The following is a 24,255-nucleotide window of genomic DNA, read 5'->3' as shown; positions in this document are numbered from 1 at the left end:
TTTCTGCTCTAAACATTCTTGATCAACTCTTGCCCTTTGCTACACATCTTGAATTATCTTGTGTTTTTATATCAGTATACAAGTTTGTTTACATTGCAGCCTAGTTTAATTTCAACATAATTTCTGTTTAATGACTCTTTAGTCTTGAGAACCTCCACATATATTTGCCTGCTTAATAGGGGACTTTGAGAATGTTAAAAATGGCTAGATGGAAGGGCTATTGTAACACAATTCAAGTAATCTCCCCTGTGTTACCATGGATGTTGAGAATTTCCCCCCATATTTTCTTTTTCCTTCAATATCTTCCCAAGACGCCTTCAGAAGGGGGAAGCAAGTTGAGGAGTTACATACATCAAGCTGTATGGTTGTTTATAAAACATATGCTTAAATCTGGATATTTCAAGAATTGTTATAAATCTATTCCCAGGGGTTAGGGATCAGAGTACCAACCCTAGAAGTATAAGATTGGGCCAAACACATCAAGCCAAGATGCACATCAACAGCAGCTATCTGCAAACCCAATTTGGATCTTGAGTGCAGAATGGGAAATGTTCCCCAGAAAATGATGAAGTTAATATAAATAATGACAACTTTGGCAACAAAACAAGTAATGGCAATTTTTCTACAAAATAGTACTGAAAAGGTTAAGTAGTCTTTGCACTGCAGATTTAAAAAGATTCAAGGGGTTATATTTAAGAGAGAGAAAAGTTAACAAGCCAACCAGGTCTTGAATGAAAGCTATTAAATACCCATTAAGTCAATTAATATAAGCAAGCATCAAATTTATGTATGATGTTTTGAGATATTTAGCCCAACTCAAAGATGATTGCTTTTTATTTCTTATCCCTATAAAAGCAATTAATACAGCAGGATTACCATATGTTTGTTCTCTTGATAAAGAATGTATTTATGAATGCTGTAAAAGCAGTGTTGCTGGGGTTTTTTCTTTTTCTTTTTTTACACTATGGCAGATTTTAACAGCTGTGTGCATTTCTATTACTAAAAATAGATGCAAATAAAAGTTTTAGAATTTGAGTAAAGAGCACATTGTCAAATGTAATTGAAAAATATCCATCTACAGGCAGCGACCAATTGTGTGTGGGTTACATTCCAGACCCCACCCACACAAGTCAGTGGGGCCTGCATAAGCCTGTCCCACCCCATTCTGCCCCTTTTTGTGACTTTCCTATGACTTTTCAGGGTACTTTTGGGTTCAGTGTGGTCCCACACATATTGGATCTGCCTTAAACAGCCGCTGCCTATGCCACCAAGCATGCTTCATCTCATGCATAAAACGTCACCTTCCTTCTCTCTACAGCACTCTCCCCCCCCCCCCAAAAAAGATCTAGAGCAGATGTGGAAGGGTGTGCGGGCTGCAGAAGAGGAAGCTGCAATGCATATGGTTGCACAAAGTAGGAGACCGCACAGTTTTAATGAATAATCAAACCTATATTTTTCTTAGACTGGCATACTTCAGAAAAAGCTCCTGGAACAGAAAACATCTGCAACGCACATTAATCCCCTTTAGTTCACAATGTATTGCCATCAAAGCCAATGGAAACAACATTAAGTTAAAATAGATGTATGTCATCAATATAAACTAAAAAGGGAAACTACAAATGCCAGCTAGTACACTCTATAACTGATTATTTATAATGAAGTTCTTTTAAAAGCACGCTACTCAAATGAACATAAATATAACATGAATACAACAAAATAACACTTCTCAAATGATGTAGGAATAAAGATTGGCTTAGGCAGCTCTAACATTATGATAATTACCACCCAAACACACACACTTTAGGCACAATCCTATTCTTGAGTGCTGGTTGAGAGGCTCTTGGGATCTGATGGAAGCCCTGCTTCATCAGCAGAATACGAGAAACACTGCAGGCATGACAGATACTCCCAACTCCCAATATGCCAGAACAACACTTTTCTGGAGGATCAATTCCATTGGTGAAGATACCACAACACTATTTTGGTGCATCATGGTTTTACTATTCATATAAACACAAAGGGTGTTCAAAATATTTTGTAACTTTACAGAGAATGAATACAATGCAACAAGTATAAGCTATTGTTCAGCTTAAAATGAGCATAACAGGTATGTAAATAAAATTATTGAAATACCATTTTTAGACTAAGGGTGGAATTCAATGTCACACTATTATAAACATTCCACCTGTGCAAGCATTTAAGCTTGCCAGACAGAATGAACCCCTGCCTCTCCGTGTACACTGTCCTGGGGGTCCGCTCAGCACCACCCCGAGCCAATCAGGGGGCACATGAGGAAAGAAAGATGAAGGTGAATTATTCATGGAATGGTGAACAGTGGCCTTTGAAGGTCATAATCCTAAACAAATACCAGTAGATGAAGGGCTAAATTGGTGTACTCATTGTGTATCCCATAATAAACAATGTTTCAAGAGTTTAAGCACGGCTGAAATTCTCTTGGTGACCCAGGATATAGCCAACCCCAACTGCAATCAATCCTGAAACAACTGGTGCTATTACAAATTATCCCTAGTTGTCTAAAAAAGATGGCAAAACTCTGAAGGGGGGGGTTCATTTGTAAGCATTCATTATTTTCATACAAAAGATGACTGCAAGATGGGTTCCCTAGAACTTCACACGAGAAAGAATTGATTAATCAAAGAAGTTTTTGGAACAGTTCCATTCATGTTTTTCTAACACTGCATTCTGTTTCCAGAAGTTAAATTCAACTCAAGGCAGTTCTTCCCAATAACTGGCTCACAGCCATCACCTCAGGAGATCCTTGGAGACTGTTTGGCTCTACCTTGACAACACACACATGCACACCTCACTATTAAAGGGTGAGGCCTTGAGCATGCATCTTATAATCCCTTTATAGCCCTTAGCAATTACTACCTATTTTGATATTTTAAATCCCAGGTATGAAGACAATTTGCTGACAATGAAGCACAGACAAGACAGCAGTAGATTGGGCTCATAATCAAACACTTAAATTTGGAAGGCATTACCAGCTTGAAAGGACCCAGGTGGCGCTGTGGTTAAACCACTGAGCCTAGGGCTTGCTGATCAGAAGGTCGGCGGTTCGAATCCCTGTGACGGGGTGAGCTCCCGTTGCTTGGTCCCAGCTCCTGCCAACCTAGCAGTTCGAAAGCACGTCAAAATGCAAGTAGATAAATAGGAACCGCTACAGCGGGAAGGTAAACGGTGTTTCCATGTGCTGCTCTGGTTTGCCAGAAGCGGCTTTGTCATGCTGGCCACATGACCTGGAAGCTATACGCCGGCTCCCTTGGCCAATAATGCAAGATGAGCGCGCAACCCCAGAGTCGGTCACGACTGGACCTAATGGTCAGGGGTCCCTTTACCCTTTACCAGCTTGAAAGACAAGCAGAATAAATGCACTGAAATTTATGGCAATTAAACAAATTTTATTTTGTCAATTTCTTAATGAATAGCAAAGCATTCTGAATGCCCCTAGTATAATGTTCTCTCTATTACAGGCAACTCCCCACTTGCACCCAAACTACTTGCATGCGGGGCCCTGGAATGCAACTCCCACATAAGTGAGGAGTCGCAAGTACTAATACAAAGTTATAGCTTACTGGATAGTTTGTGGATCACACAAAGATGATTCTAACATGTTCTTTTAAAAATGAGAATACTTGTTTGAAGAGAGTTTATACTTAAAACATGCACCTAAACTCTTTGTATTTTCCACACTAACTGTAATACATTATATAGAGTAGATAGCTTAGAATAAATATGGTCAGTATGTGTCATTTTGGTTTCTTTTTAAATATAATGAAGTAATCCAGGAGGAAGGCTGCAACACACAAAACACAATTTAAAAGGAGAGTAGAAATGTGTATGTACCGGTATTAGCTAAAAGCATATAAACTTCATGTTACATTTGAACAGCAAGGGTCTCGCTCATCCTTACTCATGTAAGGAAAGGGCTACAGGTATGCTATAGCTACAAGTTCACTGGCAAGTTTGAAGGAAGGGTGAATTCTCTGAAGAGCAATAATAAAGAGAGCTGCCTGGTGTATAATGGGAGGGGCATGAAGATGATAGTAAAGAAAGTGAAAACAGACTAGAATCGGCTTAGTTGCAGAAAACAATTTGCATGCAACAAGGACCCAGGTTCAATCCCTGGTATCACACAGAAAGACCTGAAATATTGGAGAGTCACTGCCGGACAGTATACAATGGGAGCGATCAGGATTAATGGTCTGATTTGGTGCAAAGAAACTATGATAGGAGATAGCTTGTTCCTCATAAAAACAGGGTAAACAACAAAACCCACATCTTTCCTTATACACTGGGATAATTAGAGCAAGAATACACTTTATTTTATTCACACCAATGGTATTCCTGAAACCCAACCAGATGTTATATGGGAGATATGCAACAGGATTTCTTGTCTGAAAGGTTTAAGCTTAAAATGGCAGGAGGGATGGGTATATTATAGATGCTTTCCAGCAATAGGAATACTGTATATTACTAATTGTGGCCCTCCAGATGTTGTTGGACTACATCTCCCATCACAATCCCTGCCCACTGGTAATACTGTCAAGGGCTAAAGGGAGATAGTATCCCATAAAAGTCACAAATTCCCCAGCCCTGGTATAGGAAGGTCTCTCTCATCAGCATGTGATGCTCAAGAGCGTTCTAGACAATATTTTATGCTGCCTAAATGGTCTCTGACAGAAACCCACATTTTGCAGTGGAGATTACTCAGTATTGGCACTGGTACTAACAATTGATTTGTAGTGAAGATCACTGGGGTGAATATAAAGTACACTATGACAATGCAAGGAGTTCATCTTTAAAGAGGAATATTAATCTTTTCAGATTATCTATAAAGCAATACTATAAACACATCGAGCTCAAGGACCCTTTGCCATTTTTTGGTCTACATTTTGATAGTGCATATTTGTACAAAGATTGGAAAAGATTGAGGGCACAAGGAGAAGGGGACGACAGAGGACGAGATGGTTGGACAGTGTTCTCGAAGCAACAAACATGAGTTTGACCAAACTGCGGGAGGCAGTGGAAGACAGGAGTGCCTGGCGTGCTATGGTCCATGGGGTCACGAAGAGTCGGACACGACTAAACAACAACAACAACAATTTGTACAAAACATTTAACAGCATTTGCAGAACCTGGTAACTATTTTTTCCAGATATCCTTCAAATTAATTAAAATATTATAGACAGTAATAATCCTGGGAGTAACGAATAATATACTGTATCACCAAACCTATTGATCATTTTGGATGTATTGGTTCCAAGCCCCTAAGGACTCTAAAAGGGAACAAACAATAGTCTAAATAGAGCTCAGCAAGAAACTTGGAGACAAGGTGATATAGGATCAGATTTTGATTTTTTAAAAAGGTAGGCAACTGTCAAAACTCGTAAGTCATCATAAGGTTTCTAACTAGGTCTAAGTGTGCCTAGCTGAGTACACTTCAGTAATCCAACCCAGGAGTAACCAAAGCATATATAACATACTTTCAGTCTGCCTACTACTCTAAGACAAATCTGAAGCTTGTATAGACAGAACTGGGCAGAAATTCTGTGAGTCACCAATAGTATCCTCTCAACCTAGTTTACCCTCACAATGTTCTTAGGAAAGCATGATTACCCATGTTTGCTGCACTGAACTTTTATCAAAAGGTGGGATAAAACCATCACTATCTCCCTAACCCCTCTGCTTATAAACCATCACAGCCAAAGGACAACAAAATTGTTCATCTATATAAGATTATGAATAATCTAGTTCTCCAGTATTACTTAATCAGCACTATTTCAAAGCAGAGGCACACCTTGGCATCTCTCCTACAAACAATGAAACGTTATTGGTATTGGTTCCATAATACTCTTCAGCTCACCAATGGTTTAAAAACTGAAGAGGAATGAAATAAGGCCGTACTAGTTCTCAACATGGATAAATTACTTCTACAAACATCCCGATACCAGTGTTAGAAACTGGGATAGAAAAGCTACGAGCCAAATGACTTCTGGGACCTGGGTTGTGGGAGCCAAAACAGAATGTCTAGTTGCCATGGGGGGGGGGGGGGTTGGCAACACTTTTTATTTATTAGTTTGATAAGTATGAACTAGTGTGCAATTGACATATGAGACACATTGTTAATATCACGTTTTTAAGCATAAATTGTTACTACATTTTTAATTTGGTGTTTACAATAAAAATATTGGTACCATACTTGAGTTTTCAAAACACTCTACTCTTTATTGTGAAACTCCTTAACATACTATCCTTAAAAGATACTTTGAGGTTTCATTGCACATACATTTCAGTAATCCTTGGGTGTCAGCCAGGTGCAAAAAATGGCACCCAGATTTTCCGAGGTGCTTGCAAATGGATAATATTTAGGCACATAATGCACCTGGCGCCCTGCTAATTTTGAACCCTGAACTGAAATCAATAGAAGTTTGAAAGTTAGTTTTTAAGGTCTTTTTAAAAAACAACTAAAGACAATATCATGAGTTTCAATGGAGAAGGGTTTGGGAAAATATTATGTTTTGATTGGCAGGCATGGGTTTTAATCACAGTGATTATTTTCCCAGGGCACTCCAATCATAGTGAAGGGATGTTGGACTCCTTCCCAATCACTTGCCATTTCCTAACAATTAAAAATCCATACTTCAACAATCAATTTGTTTTCAAAACCACTGTTTGTTCTTCCCTCCCCATATGTCTTTGCTTAGATATTCTGAAAACTTAAAGAGGGCTCACATTATATGGTCTTTGCATATTCTCTCTCCCTTAGTTCAATTGTTGGACAAGTTATATTATTTATTTGTTCCTCTTTATTCAAATCCTTCATTTTTTCCAGCAAACACCTACTATATTTTTTTTGCTTTTCATTCTGTTCTATTCTTTTTCCTTGTTTGTGCAAACTTCTCAGAGTCCACCCACCACCCTGCTGATACATGTTTGGTTTTTTCCCCCATTGCAAATTGTTCCCCTGCCCTGGTTTTACATTGCTTGTTCAAAGTTTCTAAACATTCCTACGTTCTCCCTCTCAGACTTCGACTTCCCCCTTAAATCAGCTAAACCTGCTTGTCCCTTCCAGGAGCTCCCAGTTGTGTTGCTTATTGGTAAACTACTACCATGCACTTACCCAAGGGCACCTACCTCATGTTACCACTTCTCAGACTGATTGTCCGCAGAACATATAGGGAGGTGAAGTGTTTTCTACTTTATTCATCTTCCAAAAAGAAGAAGAAGTCTTTCCTTGCAAAGAATCACTTCAGCTAACATTCTGAAAGCTGGTAAGTTTCACTACCTCAGAAGGGACAACCATGCCTGAAAATTGCACCCAATTCTGACAGAAGATAGAAGATAAAAAAGCTAGATATTTTAAAAACTTTAAAGTTTTAAGCAAAGAGCTCTGGGGGGATCTGCCTGCAATTTGGCAGTCTTAATGTATTCAAGAGGGGGTCATTTTGCCTTTAAATATCATCTCTCTAAATATGGAGTATCATAGATCAGAGATGGGTGGTACCCTGAGGATCATCTAGTCCAAACCTCCTTCAATGCAGGAATATGCAGCTGTCCCTTATGGGGATTGAACCTGCGACCTTGATGTTATCAGCACCACGCTCTAACCAACTAAGCTATATTATGCTTCTTATATAGCCACTTTTGATTCCCAATTATGGGGGGGGGCACACACAGAAAAGAGGCAGAGCTCTGGATTTAATCAATTCTTCCTACCCTGAGATAGAAGGCTCACTTCAACTGCGACACTAATGCAGGCCTCAGCCAAGATGGCACTGCCTTCAAAAGATGCCTCTTTCTTGCTGGAGAAAGAAAATGGTAACAATATCTGAGGAGATGAACTTGCAGCAGAAGTAGTAATAAAGCTTATTAAAATACTTAGAATAAACTAATGCTTCCACTGGAAACAAAACTGACAGAATTTAACATGTGGCTTGATTGTTTAACAGAAACAACTACAGCAACAAAATAATTAAGACAAATCTAAGAGAAGATCAAACAATTACAAAAAGAAAATGAAGATACATTCAACATTTTCATTTTTTTGTAGAGAGAGTAGAATAGAATGATCTTGCACAATATTTGCCTCATGCTTAAATCACTGCTTCCAGACCTCATAACCACTGCTGATTATTTTGAACTGGAACACAGAGCACTTGGACAAACTGAGGGAGAGAACCCCCCCTCCCCCTGCTTTGCCTGATACAGAAAGGAGAAGGAAGCATGGAAAAAAACAAGGAACCTAATATCCATAACTTATATCACTGGAGCTTCCTCTAACATCTTACCACCATGAGAGGATCAACACACCTCACATCAACAAATAGACTGCAAGCAACAGATCTCCGCAACACTCTTGGAATCAACCTACTTCTGGAATGACAACAAGAAGAGGCAATGGAAGAAGAGCATGCTGAATTTTCTGATGGATGGTGGGAGGATGCAAACCGGAGCAAAAGATCCAGAAAACATCTCACACGTAACAACAGAGGAGACCACTAAAAACACACCAAGCAGCTACATCCTAGATCCTCCGGATATTGTTGACAAGACTTAACTTGTGACTTTAACCAAATCTCAAGGAGAATGGTATCCTGGTTACAGGTTAATCTTTAACACTAGAAACAGTAACAGTGAACATGAGGGGAATTAGTGATCCTATAAAAAAGAAATGCCTAGACATACAAGCCACAAATTGCCTTTGTATCTCTTGTTAAAACCCCCTAGGGAAAGTAAAATCTTCAGTGGTAATTGGTTTCAACACCAAGTGACAGCACCAGGTTCAAGTAAAGGACAGGGTGGTAGCAGTCATTTTTGGAAAATGAATAAACTTTAAAATCCATTCAATACTGAAATACAAGAATGTTTTTTTAACCATTCATTGTCCCTTTAATAATAATGTAAACTGTTGGATCCCTATACTGTATGCACCAAACGCGAAGTGACTTGACTTTATTTGAAAAGTTTAATGTAAATTAAATAAATTTGCTGACGGAAAAGCCATACTACAGTATGGGGCAACTTCAACCTTAATGTAGGGGGAGTCTCTCTAAAAGATTTGAGCAAGGTAGACACCAGGAAGAACTTTTTAAAAGATAAAGAAATTGGCCTATTACAGTCAGAACCAGGTTTGCAAACGATGTCACATTATCACGATGCAATGTCTAAATGAATAGACTGCAGGTTATAGCCATCACTCCAACTCCAGAAGCTACTGCACTTGGAGGTGCAGGGAGCAAACTTACAAAGCTGAATGCATGGAAGAAGAAAGTTGACAAAACAGTTCCATTTTATATTTGGAAGTTTAAACCATGATTTGGCCTGACGTCGCAACCAAGTTAAGGGTTTGAAAAAATGGTCATTGGCTTTTAAAGAATATGGTTTTCTAGTTATGGCAGTAAGATTTAAAGTTACTTGTCAAACTGCTGATGGCACACTACCGCAACGTAACAGATCCAATAAGCTGCTGAAAACAGATGCATGAAGTACACAGAAAACCAACACCTGAGGAATATAAACAGAACTGCCTTACAGTGTTGTTTGCAGATATTCAGTAGCACACTGCTAAGGGAAAAGGTTAGGAGGTTGCGATCCCTTAGCAGTGTCCAAACTTCCCACATCCCCAAGGGTACTCTAGCCATTCCTCGCACTGAATCCTTGGAACCTCCAGCTAGACAACAGAATCTGCTAGAAGATCAGAGTGGACTGAGTTAAATCAATGCAATTTCAAATGCATCCTGAAGCTGTAGCAGCCAACTGAAATCACTGATTTAATCATTTCCCATTGGTGCTTTTTATTTTCCAATACAAATAAGTGATTCACCACTTCTGATTTAAATGGATTGCAAGTCTAATCCAGCCCACCAATACTTTTTTTGCTGGTCCAGCAGAACCTAGCCCAGAGCCAACAACACTGAACAAAATACCTCCTATCTGCCACTGATCAAAGTAGATCAGAGTGTTCCATTATGTTCTGATGTTTTCCCAAGTGCTTGCGAAACATTGGAATGCTCAATATGCATAATAGCAGAATGGAACACTCCAGAAACAGGAAGGAGCATTCCAATCAATAGCAAGTAGAGGTTCAGCACCACCCAAATCAGCAATGGTAAAAGGGGTCATGTAACACTATATCACTGGATGGAGTGGTTTAAACATCTGCTGCATGTCTCATGTGCATGAATGTGAGTGGCCATACCCATCACCAGACTTCACATTGTGCCAAATATCTCTCCCGCTCTCTCTGTTCAAGTGCACAGCACACTTGAGCAAACATACATCACATACAAATGCCTGCCATTCTCCCATCCCTTCAAAATATCTAAAAAATATGCATAGGCCATCAATCACGTGTTGGTGATCCCCAACCTAAATGTTACTAAGAACCAGCATCTTAACATACTAAACCAGCTCATAATCTCAGAGAAAACAGCACCCTTAAAGAGTCAGAAAAGCCACGCTGTAACCAGTGTTAGAAACTGGGATAGAAAAGCTAAGAGACAAGTGGCTCTTGGAACCTGGGTTGTGGGTGCCAAAACAGAATGTCTAGTCACATTTGGGGAGCGGGTATCAGCAACACTTTATTCATTTTTTGATAAGCATGCATTAATATGCAATTCACATAAGTGGCACATCGTTACTATTTTAATAGAATTGTTAAGAGATGTATAATTTTGTGTTTACAATGAAAATATTGGTACCATACTTCAGTTTTCAAAACACTCTACTCTTATTTTTAAACTCCTTAATGTATTGTCTGTCCTTAACATATATTTTGAGGCTTCAAAGCACACACATTTCAGTAATCCTTGTGATAAGGCAGACCAGTATCACAGTGATTGTTAATACTGATTTTTTTTGTATTGTATTTTCCTGCTATGTAATCAACCATGAGCAAGCTATGCCTCAAAAGGTGGCCTATGCAAATTTTTCTTGATAATTATATACTCAAGGCCATGTTTACACTTTTGTGGCATAATGATCCATGATCTTTGCCAAGAAAAACTGAATTTGAAACTGCTTTGGTAGTCACAGGCAGGAGCAATGAGTTACACAAAAGGATGTAACCTTGCTCACTACAATTCCTAAGCACCCTCCTGCTTGGTTTCACAATCGTTACACACACACACACACACACACACACACGAAACTAGAAGCTTGATTTAAAAAGCTACATGCATTATTTGCTTTGGACTGAAATATATATTATCTTCTGTACAGTATTTGTGCAGCACACACAATGCTGGCAAAACCAGTGGAAAACAGCATATAGATAACTAATTACACCTTTTAACTGTGCAATTAACAGTAGATGCACTCCTGCTGCTGCTTTGTGGGGCAAGGGGGTCTTTGGAGCCATGACACCAACACCAAAGTGCGGCAGCTGTTGGAACCGTTTTAAAAGTTGGAGCAGCCAAATGAACAGCTCCGCATTTGCAGTGCTGATGGGGCTCCAAGCAGCAGCCCCAAACAGTTCCTCTCCTCTGCAGCATCCCCAGCGGCAACCGCCACCAGGGCTTGATAGTCATCGCCTCAGATGTTTCCACAGCACCAAAAGATGTGTGTCTACTGGTGCCGCACTACCCCGCCAATCAGGTGATTTGCAGGGAAGTACAACAGCAAAAGGGGGTGTGGGTGGCGCTGTGGGTTAAACCACAGAGCCTAAAGCTTGCCGATCAGAAGGTCGGGGGTTTGAATCCCCACAACAGGGTGAGCTCCCGTTGCTTGGTTCCTGCTCCTGCCAACCTAGCAGTTCAAAAGCACAAAGTGCAAGTAGATAAATAGGTACTGCTCTGGCGGGAAGGTGAATGGCGTTTCCGTGCACTGCTCTGGTTCGCCAGAAGTGGCTTAGTCATGCTGTACGCCGGCTTCCTCGGCCAAGTAAAGCAAGATGAGCACCGCAACCCCAGAGTCGTCCGCGACTGGACATAATGGTCATGGGTCCCTTTACCTTTACAACAGCAAAGAGGTGCCTTTTGGTGCCCTGCTGCCCCACAGACCAACTGACTGGAGTTGCATTGCAGCCACGTGGAGATGTTAGATGCCCAACAATGGCACCTGGACATCTGCACTGCCTCACAAAAGGCCTGTTGCCAGTCCTGCACAGCAGGAAGCAAGTGTATCTCATTCGGGAATGTTCCATAATTGTGAAGCCACCACTGATAAGATATTTTATTCTCAGGTCTGTGAACCTAAATTGATCTTACTGGCAATCATGCAACAGAGGCAGTGGTTTTCAACCAGTGTGCTGTGGCACCCTGGGATGCCTTGAATGATGATCAAGGGTGCTGTGGGCAACAATGGCCTCTGTCCCTCTTTCCTGCCTTCCATTCCTCCTCTGATGCCCTCTCGGGTCTCTGCCTCTCAAAGGGCTTGCACAGCTGTTTATTGCAGCAGCCCTGGCTATAAGCTCTGCAGGTGAATGGTGCCTCTGGGAAGCACCTCTCTTTTGAGTGGGGGTAGGGACTCAGAGACCAGAGACAGTAGCAGCAGCTGCCCGGAGAGCTCCCAAGGAGAGGAGAGAGGAGAGGAGGCCAAGGGAACATTCTACAAGGGAGGGCAGCTCTGCAGGCAAGGGGTAACATAACTGGGCTCCTGAGCCCCACAGGGGTGCCACAGAAATAATGTAGTTGGTCAAGGGAGCCATGGGGAGAGAGAGGGGGGGATTTCCCTAGTGAGCACAATGGATGAAATTCCTAGTGACATAAAGGGTGGATAAGAACAGAAAGGAGCCCTGCTGAATTAGAATAATGGTCTACCTAGTTCAGGGCTAGCCAATTTCAAATGCATGGCTATGGGAAGCCTATAAGCAGGACATGAGCATGCTAGCACTCTCCAGCTGTTCCCCAGCAGCTGGTATACAAAGGTATGCCAGCTCCAGCCTTAGAAGTAGTATAGTCATCACCACAAGTTACCACTGAGAAGCTTATCCTCCATGTATTTGTCTAATTCCACTGTCTTACGTTTGTGGTCATCAGCACATCTTGCAGTACAGAATTCCACAGCATCACTGTGAACTATGTAGCAAGATTGGTTTTCTGGATAGTTTGCATCACAACACATTGTGTAATGCAAACTGAAAGTTTTATAATTTAACAAGTTTCTTACTAGCAAACAAGGCTAAAAAAATACCCCTGTTGGGACAGTTTCTAAAGCTTCTTAAATGTTTCCTCATTCTTGCTGCATTGTTAGCATACTCCTGCCTGCAATATTTACATCTACCTCTTCCCTTCAGTGGTTTCATTAGAAATTATGCCAAATGCTAGTGACTTTTTTCTGATTAGGCAATATTATGATTCAAAGTAATCAAATGCAGTACCAAAACAGATTTTAAACAAGCAATTCCAAATTCCCCAGGTCCAGAAATGAAACAAGACACCACCCTGAAGTCTGTGTTTGCAGCAAGGAAAATAAAAATTAGTAAGTTTCGCTTTAGCTTGCAGCCTCACACTCAATAAATAAGAATGTTACCTTTTCTATTGATTTGACCTGCACAGCAAAGACATTAATTCAATTGTTTTACTTGATTACTGGCTTGATTATTTATTTATTTGGTTATAGATGTTGTTTCTCTAAATATGTTCAAGGTGTAAAACAGTAGAACTTGTAAAGCCATTAAGAACCTGTATGATAATCATTCCTGATAAACTGATCTAAAAGTTTTGTATGCACTGTTTTATTACTCCTGACCCAAGTTACAAATACAAATCAATGACATATGGATTCCCTCGCATACTTGCAAGTGGTAATCACATTTATTTTAACTTTGAAACTGCCAAGTTTGCCTAATAGATTATTTGCAATTAGCATCCCACTGAAATCAAAGGGAAACCCAGTATGCCAAATGTATAACGTCATTAAGATATTAGTGATTTTTTATTTTCAAACCCTTTCCTGCGGGTCACAAGCTTATTTTATTCATTCATTATATGTTTATACTTTGTGATCATATAAAACTATGTCGTGTACAGAATACAATGCATTAGGGCAAACACAAAATAAAACAAAGCAAGTCACTATGAAAACAAAATACCGTGTAAGCCACATAAGTTCACAAAGCGTACAATGTGTGTCACATTCAGGAAAATGCTTGCTAGAACAAGTTTAAAACTGCTGCCTAAACACACCTGGAGCCAAAAACACTGATGATACCTGCCTAATCTCACTGGGCAAGGAGTTCCATAAACCTGGTGCCACCACACTGAATGCACTGCTTCTTGCTGAATTTGCCTTGTTACTTTGGTGTGGTTCAGACCGTATATTAAACCATAGTTTTAAAAATGGTTTAATATGTATGAGTTAGCATGTTGATGCACTGCTGAAAAGTCTGCACTCCGCTCCTCTGCCACTCCTGCTGTACTAAGGTGAATATTCTGTTAGTACAAGGTTTCTCCTGGTTTTACAGAATCTTCTTCTGCTCTCCTCTCCCTACATGCCTCCTAAACCTACTCTGGGGTTCTCCCAACCATACAGAGCAGATTTGGGTATAGTGCGGGACACACATGTTGGAGTGGGGAGTCCAACTGTGCCAGAGGGAATCACTGAAGTACAACAGGTTAGTTGAATTCCACCCCTGGTTTGTTTTTCTTCAAACCATGAGGAGTAGACAATATTTCTTCTTGGCTTACTGCTGATAGTTTGTTTGGCAGAAACAAACCACAAGCCTGGGTTCACATACAGCAAGGCAGACTCTGGTTTGTTTCCTCCCCAGTGCAGCAGCTGGGAAACGAAGCACAGATTTTAAAGCAGAAGCTATGGTTTATTGTGATACGTGAGCCAGACCATTGTGCCAATGTTTTCATTAAGCTACCCATCACCCCTCTCCCAACTCCAAGCAAGAAAGGAGAATAGCATTCTGCTCATGACTTTCACCAGAGTGCAACTGGTCACCTTCCACGTCAAAGAGGGTATGAATGGAATCCAAGGTTATTTATAATAGTTGATCAAAAAGATGGCAGCATAGCCTGCTCCTGCTGAACTTTTTCTTAATTTTCCTTTTCCTTACTCAACACCAATCCACTCTACGGTAGCTGTTCTCCACCTCCCACAGCCATCTACCACCTTCCCTGTGGGAAGAGATACCAATGAGCTTTAAAGTATATTAACATGATGAGCCTTTTATTTAAGCATTAGCCTTGCAACCACAGACATCTAGGAATTGTATTAAGGCAGGTGCATGGACTTCCATGCAGACTAGTGAGCAGGCTGGCAAAGGACAAATGGAGAGCTCATTCCCTCCTCCATGTCCAGCATGGAAAGTAAGCACATAGGTATAGGAAGGAATTCCTCTCTTCCATGCCAAGCACCAAACCACTCTTCTCCCAATTCCAAGTAGGCTTGGTAAAACAATGCAAGCTTTTGTTGACTTATTTACACTGGTACTGCCGACTGCAGTTTTAAAAAATGTATTTTAGTATTACTTGCAAGCTTCACTGGAAGTATTTGTTTCTTTAAATAAATGATGCAAGTAAATAAATAAATATTTAGGCAGAAAAAGCAGCTTTTAACTTGTATTTAATAGACAGTTAAACATTTGACAAGACAGATTGCATTTATACATGATCTAAACAAAGTTTCATTTTTAAGGGGAAATTCATTTTAAAACATTTTAAATAAAAATCAAAGGGCCACTTCTTTAAAAAATTCATTTTACCCACCCTGTACAGCTTAAGGTTCCCTCCCCACAAAACTTTACTAAAAGCACAATAAGAGGCTAACAATACTTGTATATCCCAAACTTATCTTTAGAAAAAGAACTAAGGTTTGCTAACACAATAAACAAACAAGTTAAACAGAATGATCAACACAAAATTGAGACATTGTGAGACAAGCAGAATTCAAACTAAATGTAAAAGGTCTTCCCTCAAATACCTTAAAATGAACCACATTTCTAGTAGGCCTACTTTGCAGAAGTCCAAATGGTAGACCCCTTTGGGCCTGTCAACAAATGCAGTTTCACGATCAAGAAACACCTAAACATTGTATATTGGATTTCTAGTTTTGACCTAAGCGTTGGGACAGGTGATGTGATTGGACACTGTCCTCAATATAATTTGCTTCCCAGTCTGTTTAGGGCCTTAAAAAGGTCAGCACCAGCACTATTAATTAGGCCACAAACAAAGTGGTAATCAATGCAAATAGTATAATACCAATGGAATACTGTATGCAAAATATCACAGCAGCCCCATGAACAGTATCTTACAGTTGTCTTATATAGATGTTATCAAGGCATGAATCCAGAAAGGGTGTTTTATTATTACTATCATCCAGGAAGACCTAGAGCTAGGACACCGTAACATACTTAAGCAGCTTCCTCAAGTAGGGAACATATGAAACTGGGCAAAAATCTTCCAAATCTGGTAATTGCTTATTTACAAAGCAACTCAAAGTATGTTGGTTGTGCAGTTGGGATCCTAACTTCATTCAGCAATGCATTAATAATCCCTCACACACAGTCAGTCAAAGCTACTCTAATTGATCTAGTGAGCCAGGAAGGGAAAGTTTAAAGCACTGTACAAGTAGTAAGTCACACTTCTCCAAGATCCTTTCCATAACCTTAGGCTACATAAACTGGTAAGAATCTATTTTTTATAATAATAATAAAAAACTTGTAAGAAGGAATGAAAGATACAGTAAGCACCAACTCTGTATGAGTAGAACCCATGTCAAAAAAGATGCAAGCAATTTATCTGCAAAGTGTTTTAAGAGTGGTCATAATACGCCAAGATTTCTTCAAAACGCTGCCTTGGAATCAAGCTGAAGATGACCCCACACACTATTTGGAAGAGTTTCAATGGATACTTAACAGTGATTAAAAGCAAGATTTCTTTAATACCCTCTGCTTTAAAATTGCTTTAGCTATTTTAGATTTCTATTGTTGATTGTTTTCTATTTTTTCTTTTTTTTATGTAAACTTCCTAGACAACTTAGTAGGATGGGTGGTATACAAATGCAATGAAACACTAAGATGTAGGGCTAAATACCAAAACATTACCAAGCAGCGCTCTGAAAGTTGTGCAATGTCAGCAAAATTTGCTGCAAACTGCAGATTCATGCCTGGATACTCTGGTTCTCAGAAGCACTAGTGGCTATAATAGCTTTTTTCAACAAGTACTCCGGACACTCAACGAAAGGAACGCTCGACATAGAGCAGCTCTGCACATGCGCGAAGCACGTTTTAGTGCTTCTGTGCATGCACAAAGCGTGCTTCTGCGCGTGCAGCAAACCCAGAAGTAACCCGTTCTGGTACTTCCGGGTTTACCATGGACATTCGATGAAATGGGCCCTAAATGGGGCAGACTCAAAACAAGGTACGACTGTACATGGCCTATGTGAGATATATACATATTCCTAGAATCATAGAGTTGGAAGAGACCACAAGGGCCATCCAGTCCTGAAGTGTTTAAATAACTCCAAAATGTGATTGAAGAAGAAAACTTTAATTTCTATGAATGAGAAATAAAGAGGAATTAATAGTGGCTGAAGTTTCTACTGCAGCATGGTCAAAGTTAAAATTCAACCTTGTACCTCTGAAACAAAAATACAGGCATACTGTACTTTTTTGTCATAATATTTGTCTCATGTAGACTCCATTAAGACATAAAGCCACAAATGCAATAGCATAAGCTAAAGTACTTTGATTAATTTAAAATTAAAAAATTCCTAAAGACCAACTAAATAGTTATAATTTAGAACAGCCTTCCCCAACCTTGGAACCTTTGGATGTTTTTGATTGCAGCTCCCATCATCTCTGTCCATTTTGGCCAAGCTGGCTGAGGCTGATGCACAAGCTGGAGTCTGATACATCTGAATGACAGAAGGTTGGGGAAGGCTGCTCTATAAAGTCAGTATAAATTAACCTCCTAAAATTTATATTTAAGATTGATAATTATAACTGTAATTGCTCAGTGTTAATAAGAAAACGGTAAGAGAATTTTTAATTTTCATTTAGTAAGTATGAGAAATTAGTGTTCATTCTATGCAAGTATTATGCTATTCAACCCAATTGCTCAACACCTTCAAAAATTCCCCTTCAAAAATTAGATTGGTTCAAATCATAGTTGAAAGCACAGAAAGTTTGGCTTTCTTTATATCTGTCTTGCTATTTTGAAGTCACTAAGTTACAGTACCACAAAAAAGGTATTGTAATTTTTTGTCATAGTAAACATCACTAAAACAGTGCAATTCTACACACACTTACTGGTACTCAGAAATAATCCCACAATATTCAATGTGGCTTACTGTCAGCTAAGTGCCCATAAAATATCAGCTTAAAAAAAAAAGAGCAATCCTAACCCCCAGCCAGGAACAGTGGCACTGAATGGAGCAACATTGCAACCACAGCAGCCCAACTCTGCCGCTCACACCAGCAGCCAGGTGGACGGTGAGGAAGTCACTAATGCTGCTCATTTTGAGCCAGCTCCAGTTTGGTACAACAAAGAGGCCTAGATAGGGCCCACCACCAGTAGGAAGACAAGCATAGGATCTAGCAGGTCCCTGGCTGGTTCAGCTCTATCCCCTCTCACCCCCCAGAAACATCCAACTTGAGGCAGGAGGGTGTGTTGGCTGCAACTGGCATGGACACCACAATGGGGACTTCAATGGTGGCAGGAGCTCCCTGCCAGTGAAGTCTGCTAAAGTTGTACCCAAACCCTCTGTTGTATCCAAGCTCACTTTGACAGTGGATCAGTGGTTTGGCTTGCTCTGTACACCAAGAATAGGAACAGTTTGAAGTTTACAACCAAATAATGTTGCAATGCCTAGCAATTCCCTGGGAGGGGGACCTTACGGAGGCAAACTTGTCAAATTTACGAACAGCCCCAGTAAACTATTTGGAATGGCAATCAGCACATGAGATAGAACATGTAGCTTCCTATATATTCCACCCAGGACTAGCATATTTTATGTCTTTGATGGTACCAGTATACAATGAGGGATCTGTGAAGATCTTGAGCTTCCTTGGAGAACTACCGATTCCTTCCTAGGGTAATTCTTCATACCAAAACTTAATTTGCAGTTTTCCCAGAAACCATGACAACTGAAAGTATAACAGAGAAATGTGGACTCTACTAGACATCTGCCACAAAGCCCCTATTTCTAGTACCTTAGGAAAAGATTTTCACAATCCTTTTACCTCAGTAAAATACCCATGTAAAGCATTTTAGAACAACCAAGAAAAGGGGCACACTTGCTGATCAACAGATCTGTAAACAGATACAGATTTATGAATTTGTGTGCTAGAAAACCCCAAATGTTTCTATGGAAATTTGCAAAGCTAAGGTTACGTTTTTAGTTAGAATTGTTTAGCAAGCATAATGAACAAGGACAATTGTTTCAGTTACTCAAGCAATTTAAACAAACTGAAATCTGAATCCCAAAGCTGTTAAAACAAATCTCCTATCATGGTGGTTTCCCTTACAGCTGCAGTACAGTCATGTAGTAACCTCATTAAAAAAAACAACCAAAACTTCAATGTTTGTTGACAGACACAAAAGAGCAAAAGTTACACCAGTTATGAACACTCAAGGTTTGACAGTTCAGCAGCAACTATGAAACCTGGGTGCTTTGAGCACTATTATAAAAACAACAATTTACAAAAATACTTTCAGTATACAAGTGATGCATTAGGCATTATTTGAGAACAACTGAATGTTTTGTGGTATTTGGCTGGGATTGTGAAGTGTTATCAAAACTGTACTATTTGCTCTTCCTTGATGTACATAACAATTCAGTTTTATTAGATGCACATTAGCCAGTGCTTGAACTAAATAGCTAGGAATTTTTATGATAATCTACTAGTACTGTAATAGACAGTTACACAAGTATTCTTATAGAAACAATTTAATGATAGCCACATTTATGCTATATCACTGTTGATACCTTAATTATTTTTCAGGTATGGAAAAAACAAGTTGCTTCATTTTCTATATTCTAATTAAATATCCTGACTCATTTTTTTGGCTCTAGCTTGACTCTAAAGATGTGTTTTAAAATTCAAATTTCTGTAATACCGTACATGAAAAAAATTCTTTAAAATACATATACACTGTGTTAAGAGACTATGCAATACAGTAGAAGAAAGCAATTTCTCCCTAACTTCATCTTGCATCCTCGCTGGACAAAAGGTATTCTCAAGAACTTTCCTCATCACTGGCTGGGGTTGCATGTCACTCTAAATCAAACCATGGTGTACTAGAAACATGCAAGCTTCTGTAAAGGAATTCACAGACACTATGTGCATCCCTGGTCATTCAGTTTCTGCTGCTGAGCTGAGCTATGATTTGGCTTAGTGTCATCTTAATCCAGACTCGTGGTTAGGTCTCTCCAGGCCACAACTAGGAACTGTAACCACGATTTGCACTAGGATTTACAGCTTGTGGTTTGTTCATGAAAGCTAAACAGTGAGCTAGCTAAACCAGGCTCAGAGGCACACTGAGCCAAACCATGGCTTATAACAGCAGCAGAACAACCAGGAAGAAGCTGAGTTTTCACAATCTCCTCCCCAAGAGCCCACAGATTCATACCAAGTCTTAATTCGGATTAGCATGGTGTGTATACCAGGACACTTTCTTTGTTGAAGTTTACATGTGTAAACTGGTTACATGTCCTGGTGATGGGTAACCTATAAAACAGGAAGGCCAAAGCTCTTATAAGCGACCTTCTGTTAAACAACAACAAACCTAGAAAACTATTTTTAAGTTTTGCCTCCTACAAAATTTTGACTAGGCACCTAGTACAAATGCCTTATAAAAATTCAATCTACAATAAGCACACACAGTAGTCCTAACTTTTTCAGACCCAGGACCCAAACATGCATTTGGGGCTAAATTTCATAATTTTTCACCATATATTTGTATGGCAGTAGAGCTGCTGCTACAACATACCTAAGATCTTCTGAATGAATTTACAGATATTCACAACACTTCAACTACAAGATAGGCACTCTTCCACATCATTACGAATACTGTTACTAGCTAAGAGGCTAAGATTGCTGAAGTCATTCTCTAAACATTAATCTTCCAGAGATGTCTCTTCTATGGAGGCATGAGATGCCAATATACTTTTACTACTTTCTCAACTCTGTGGTTATGTTTTAAAACAGATGTAAACTGCATTAAACATTATTTAGAATGTAAAAGAGAAGGCCACTAGTTTTACATTGAGTAATGACTGTATTCTTAAGATGAGGTTGTCAGCTCACCCCTTTGCATTCTCAAAATTGCATTTACTCAGAAGTAAACCACAGCATGTTTCACGAAAATAACTTTCCACCACTGCTTTAATTATATTGTAAATGCAACTTTTCATTTGGTGCAAAAGAAAAAACCATTCCATATTAACTATATTTATTAAAAGGCAGTAACTTGTTTCTTCAGAGAACAGCACCATATCCAACAAGGGGGGGTGGGGTGGGGTTACAAATATATGAAAGGTGCTTTTTCTAAACCAGTATAAATTTCTACAAGCTATATCCTTACAAGAAAAATTAAAAGCCCCAGCAGTAAAGGACTAGGTGTTTGGGGCAACACTAGTCAATATGTTTGAAGATAGCAAAAAGGCAGAGTAGGCCATCCATTCAGATGTAGTGGCTTTTTAGTAATATTCAATAGTTTCCTCAACTTTGTGTTTGAGTAAATTATATTCGCTCATGCCTATCCTTCATAGAAAAACAAACATGAAAAACAGTCCATTGTGTTGTGAGCCTATTTAAATGGCCAGTCTAAATGTTTTTCTACAGTGAGACACATCCATAATTTCAGTTACAGAAGTTAAATCTGTTGCACTTCTTGCTTTAAAATGAGTGCATTAATGTGAGCTTCTAGGTACATTGAATAGCTTATACCCTGCACACATCTTTTAGAAATGCCTCCCAAAAACCATTTTTCTGCATGGTAACTGCTATGTACAGTGTTCTGTGAGCTAAAGTCACTTAGGGAGCCTTTTGAATAAAATGTTTCTCTGACTTAGGTAGGTCTAAGCAACCAAGAATCTAGAACCTGCTTTCAGGTAAAGGTAAGCAGAATCAGTTCAAAATGTGAGGTTATCTAAGAGCATCCCGTGCTTCCCCTTGGAATGATGTTAAACCATTTATAGAAGAGAAAAAAGCAGACCTTTATTATAGCTGATAAAATGCAAATTAGAGCAAGAAAATATAAATAGATTCTATCTGAAGTATTGTATCTGTAAGCAAAATGTTAAGAAACTGAATATTCTAAGCAACATTTTCATATGGAATTTCAGAAATGTTTACAACACAGTTTACCCAATAAGGGCATCTCTTCTTTAAAATGTATTGCAACTTTTCATTTCATGGAACTGTTTATGCCAAACTATTTTTCATTTAGTTATTTTGCCTTTACATAAAAATCACAATCTCTTCAATCTCTAGCACTGATCGCCATTTCACAGCACAGTCAGCCCACACGGAACAGATCAATAACATTACAGACACAAGACTAGACTGTATCCATTTAATAACCACAAGAAAGTGTACCATTCAGCAAAATCTCACACACATTACAAAACTGCTGGAGAGCAAGAGCTAGATAACAATGTAAATCAAAGTAAAATCATAACCAAATGTCAATTATAAAATCTATTTCTCTTTTCAACACTGAATGCATGTACCTAGGAATCTTAAGTACAACTATAGCATGCACATTTAGTGAAGAGAAAACCAAGAATAGCCATCCAATCCATTACTAACTAGTCAAAGTGCTGTGCATGAAGCAATTCTTTCAACCACTGCTTGCTACCCAGTAAAAGGCATTGTCCTGTGAGCATAACCTGTTCAAACTTATTTCTTATAATGAAAAGATTTTGTTGCAAAAGTTGAGGTTTACCATTTACTTTAGCACACACTACTTACTAGGTGGATATTAAAGGATTAAGAAAACCTAAAACCTACTGTGTGAAAAGTATTTTAAAGCTTATACCTCTCATCTAAGATCATTCAACACAACTTTCCAATTCTATATTTTTCATATTTGTATAGGAAGTTACTAATAAATTTTCAAAAGAGAAAGCTGTGAATATTAAAACCAAGTTACTGATAAGTTACTATAATGTTGACAAACATGAAAGAATGGCTAACACTCCAAATTATTAGCTTGCACACAGGTAGTCTGCAAAACATCAGTAGCAGCAAAGCACAGTTGTGGTATTCCAAACAATACACACACTGTAGTGTCACTGCTGTTGACAAAAAAGTACAAAAAAAATTAGTCCATTTTTTAATTTAATAAATGCAACGTAATGTTAAGGATATTAGAATATTGAAGGCTAAGTTGAGAAGAAAACTATATACTGTACACTTACCTGAAGAACAAGAGATAAGAAAAACAGCAAACACCAACTTTGTAGCAGCTCCCATTTTCCAAAGAGTTAGAAATGATATGAAGTTATTCTATATATCCAGCTTCCCAGGTCCTCCAATTATGAAAATCCCTCTTTCACTTTATTAAAATTTTCTGTAGGAACATATTTGGAAAGTAGTGTCCATAAGAGTAAAATCAGATTTTAATACTAGTCTATCTAGGTCTTCCTCAGTAGATCCTCCAGTAAAGGGATGTATGTATTTGGGAACATACACGTCATTTGGCTTCTGTACAAACAGTGGTAAAATTCAATTCATAAGAACATATTAAGGACCCAGTTTAAAAGGTCAACAGTAAAGCAATTGACTACTAAGCAAATTGCCTTGGAGCATTGTTTTCTTCACTTTAAAATCTGTAAAATATCCCCCAGGAGTACTGGAATCAGGCAAGTCGCACAGATATTAGTAAACAATACTTTCTTCTTCACGCCTCTTTAACAGTATGTAGTGTCTGGGTGAGAAATAGTTCCACATAAGTTTCAAGTGTCAGCACAAACCTGTTTTCAACGGAATGGGCAATAGTAAATTAATCCATTAATAAAAAAAGGAATTTGTGAAACACTGATGTTTCCTATTAATAATGCTGAGACCAAATAACAGGGACAGGGCAGAAACCAGAGCTTATCTGTCCTCCACAGCACCACAAATGTTTCTCTGATCTTTCTTTACCTAGTTTATGCTCATTTCCACTTTCCACTTTTTACATTCAGTCTTTTGTCCATGCCCCGCTCAAGAGGAGTAGATGGTATAATTTGACACTCGATTTGCCTTCGAAGGAAAAAAAAATAAAAGCCTTAAGGAAACTCCCCCAGTCCATATGACTCCCTCCCCTCAGTTTATGCTTAAAATGTCCTTAT

General features: G+C 39.0%; 1 protein-coding gene across 1 annotated transcript in view; it reads right to left on the bottom strand.

The window, feature by feature from the left end:
• Positions 1-24,249, bottom strand: part of ACVR2A (activin A receptor type 2A) — a 53,604-nt gene extending 29,355 nt beyond the window's left edge. The window contains exon 1 of the mRNA XM_035131116.2: positions 23,341-24,249. Within this exon, the coding sequence (XP_034987007.1) occupies positions 23,341-23,395 (55 nt within the window). The 5' untranslated portion in view covers positions 23,396-24,249. The remainder of the gene's footprint in view (positions 1-23,340) is intronic.
• Positions 24,250-24,255: the final 6 nt, after the last annotated feature.

The sequence above is a fragment of the Zootoca vivipara genome, chromosome 1 (genome assembly GCF_963506605.1).
Source record: "Zootoca vivipara chromosome 1, rZooViv1.1, whole genome shotgun sequence".
In the NCBI taxonomy this organism is placed as follows: domain Eukaryota; kingdom Metazoa; phylum Chordata; class Lepidosauria; order Squamata; family Lacertidae; genus Zootoca; species Zootoca vivipara.
This window is presented reverse-complemented; position numbering and strand designations above follow the sequence as displayed.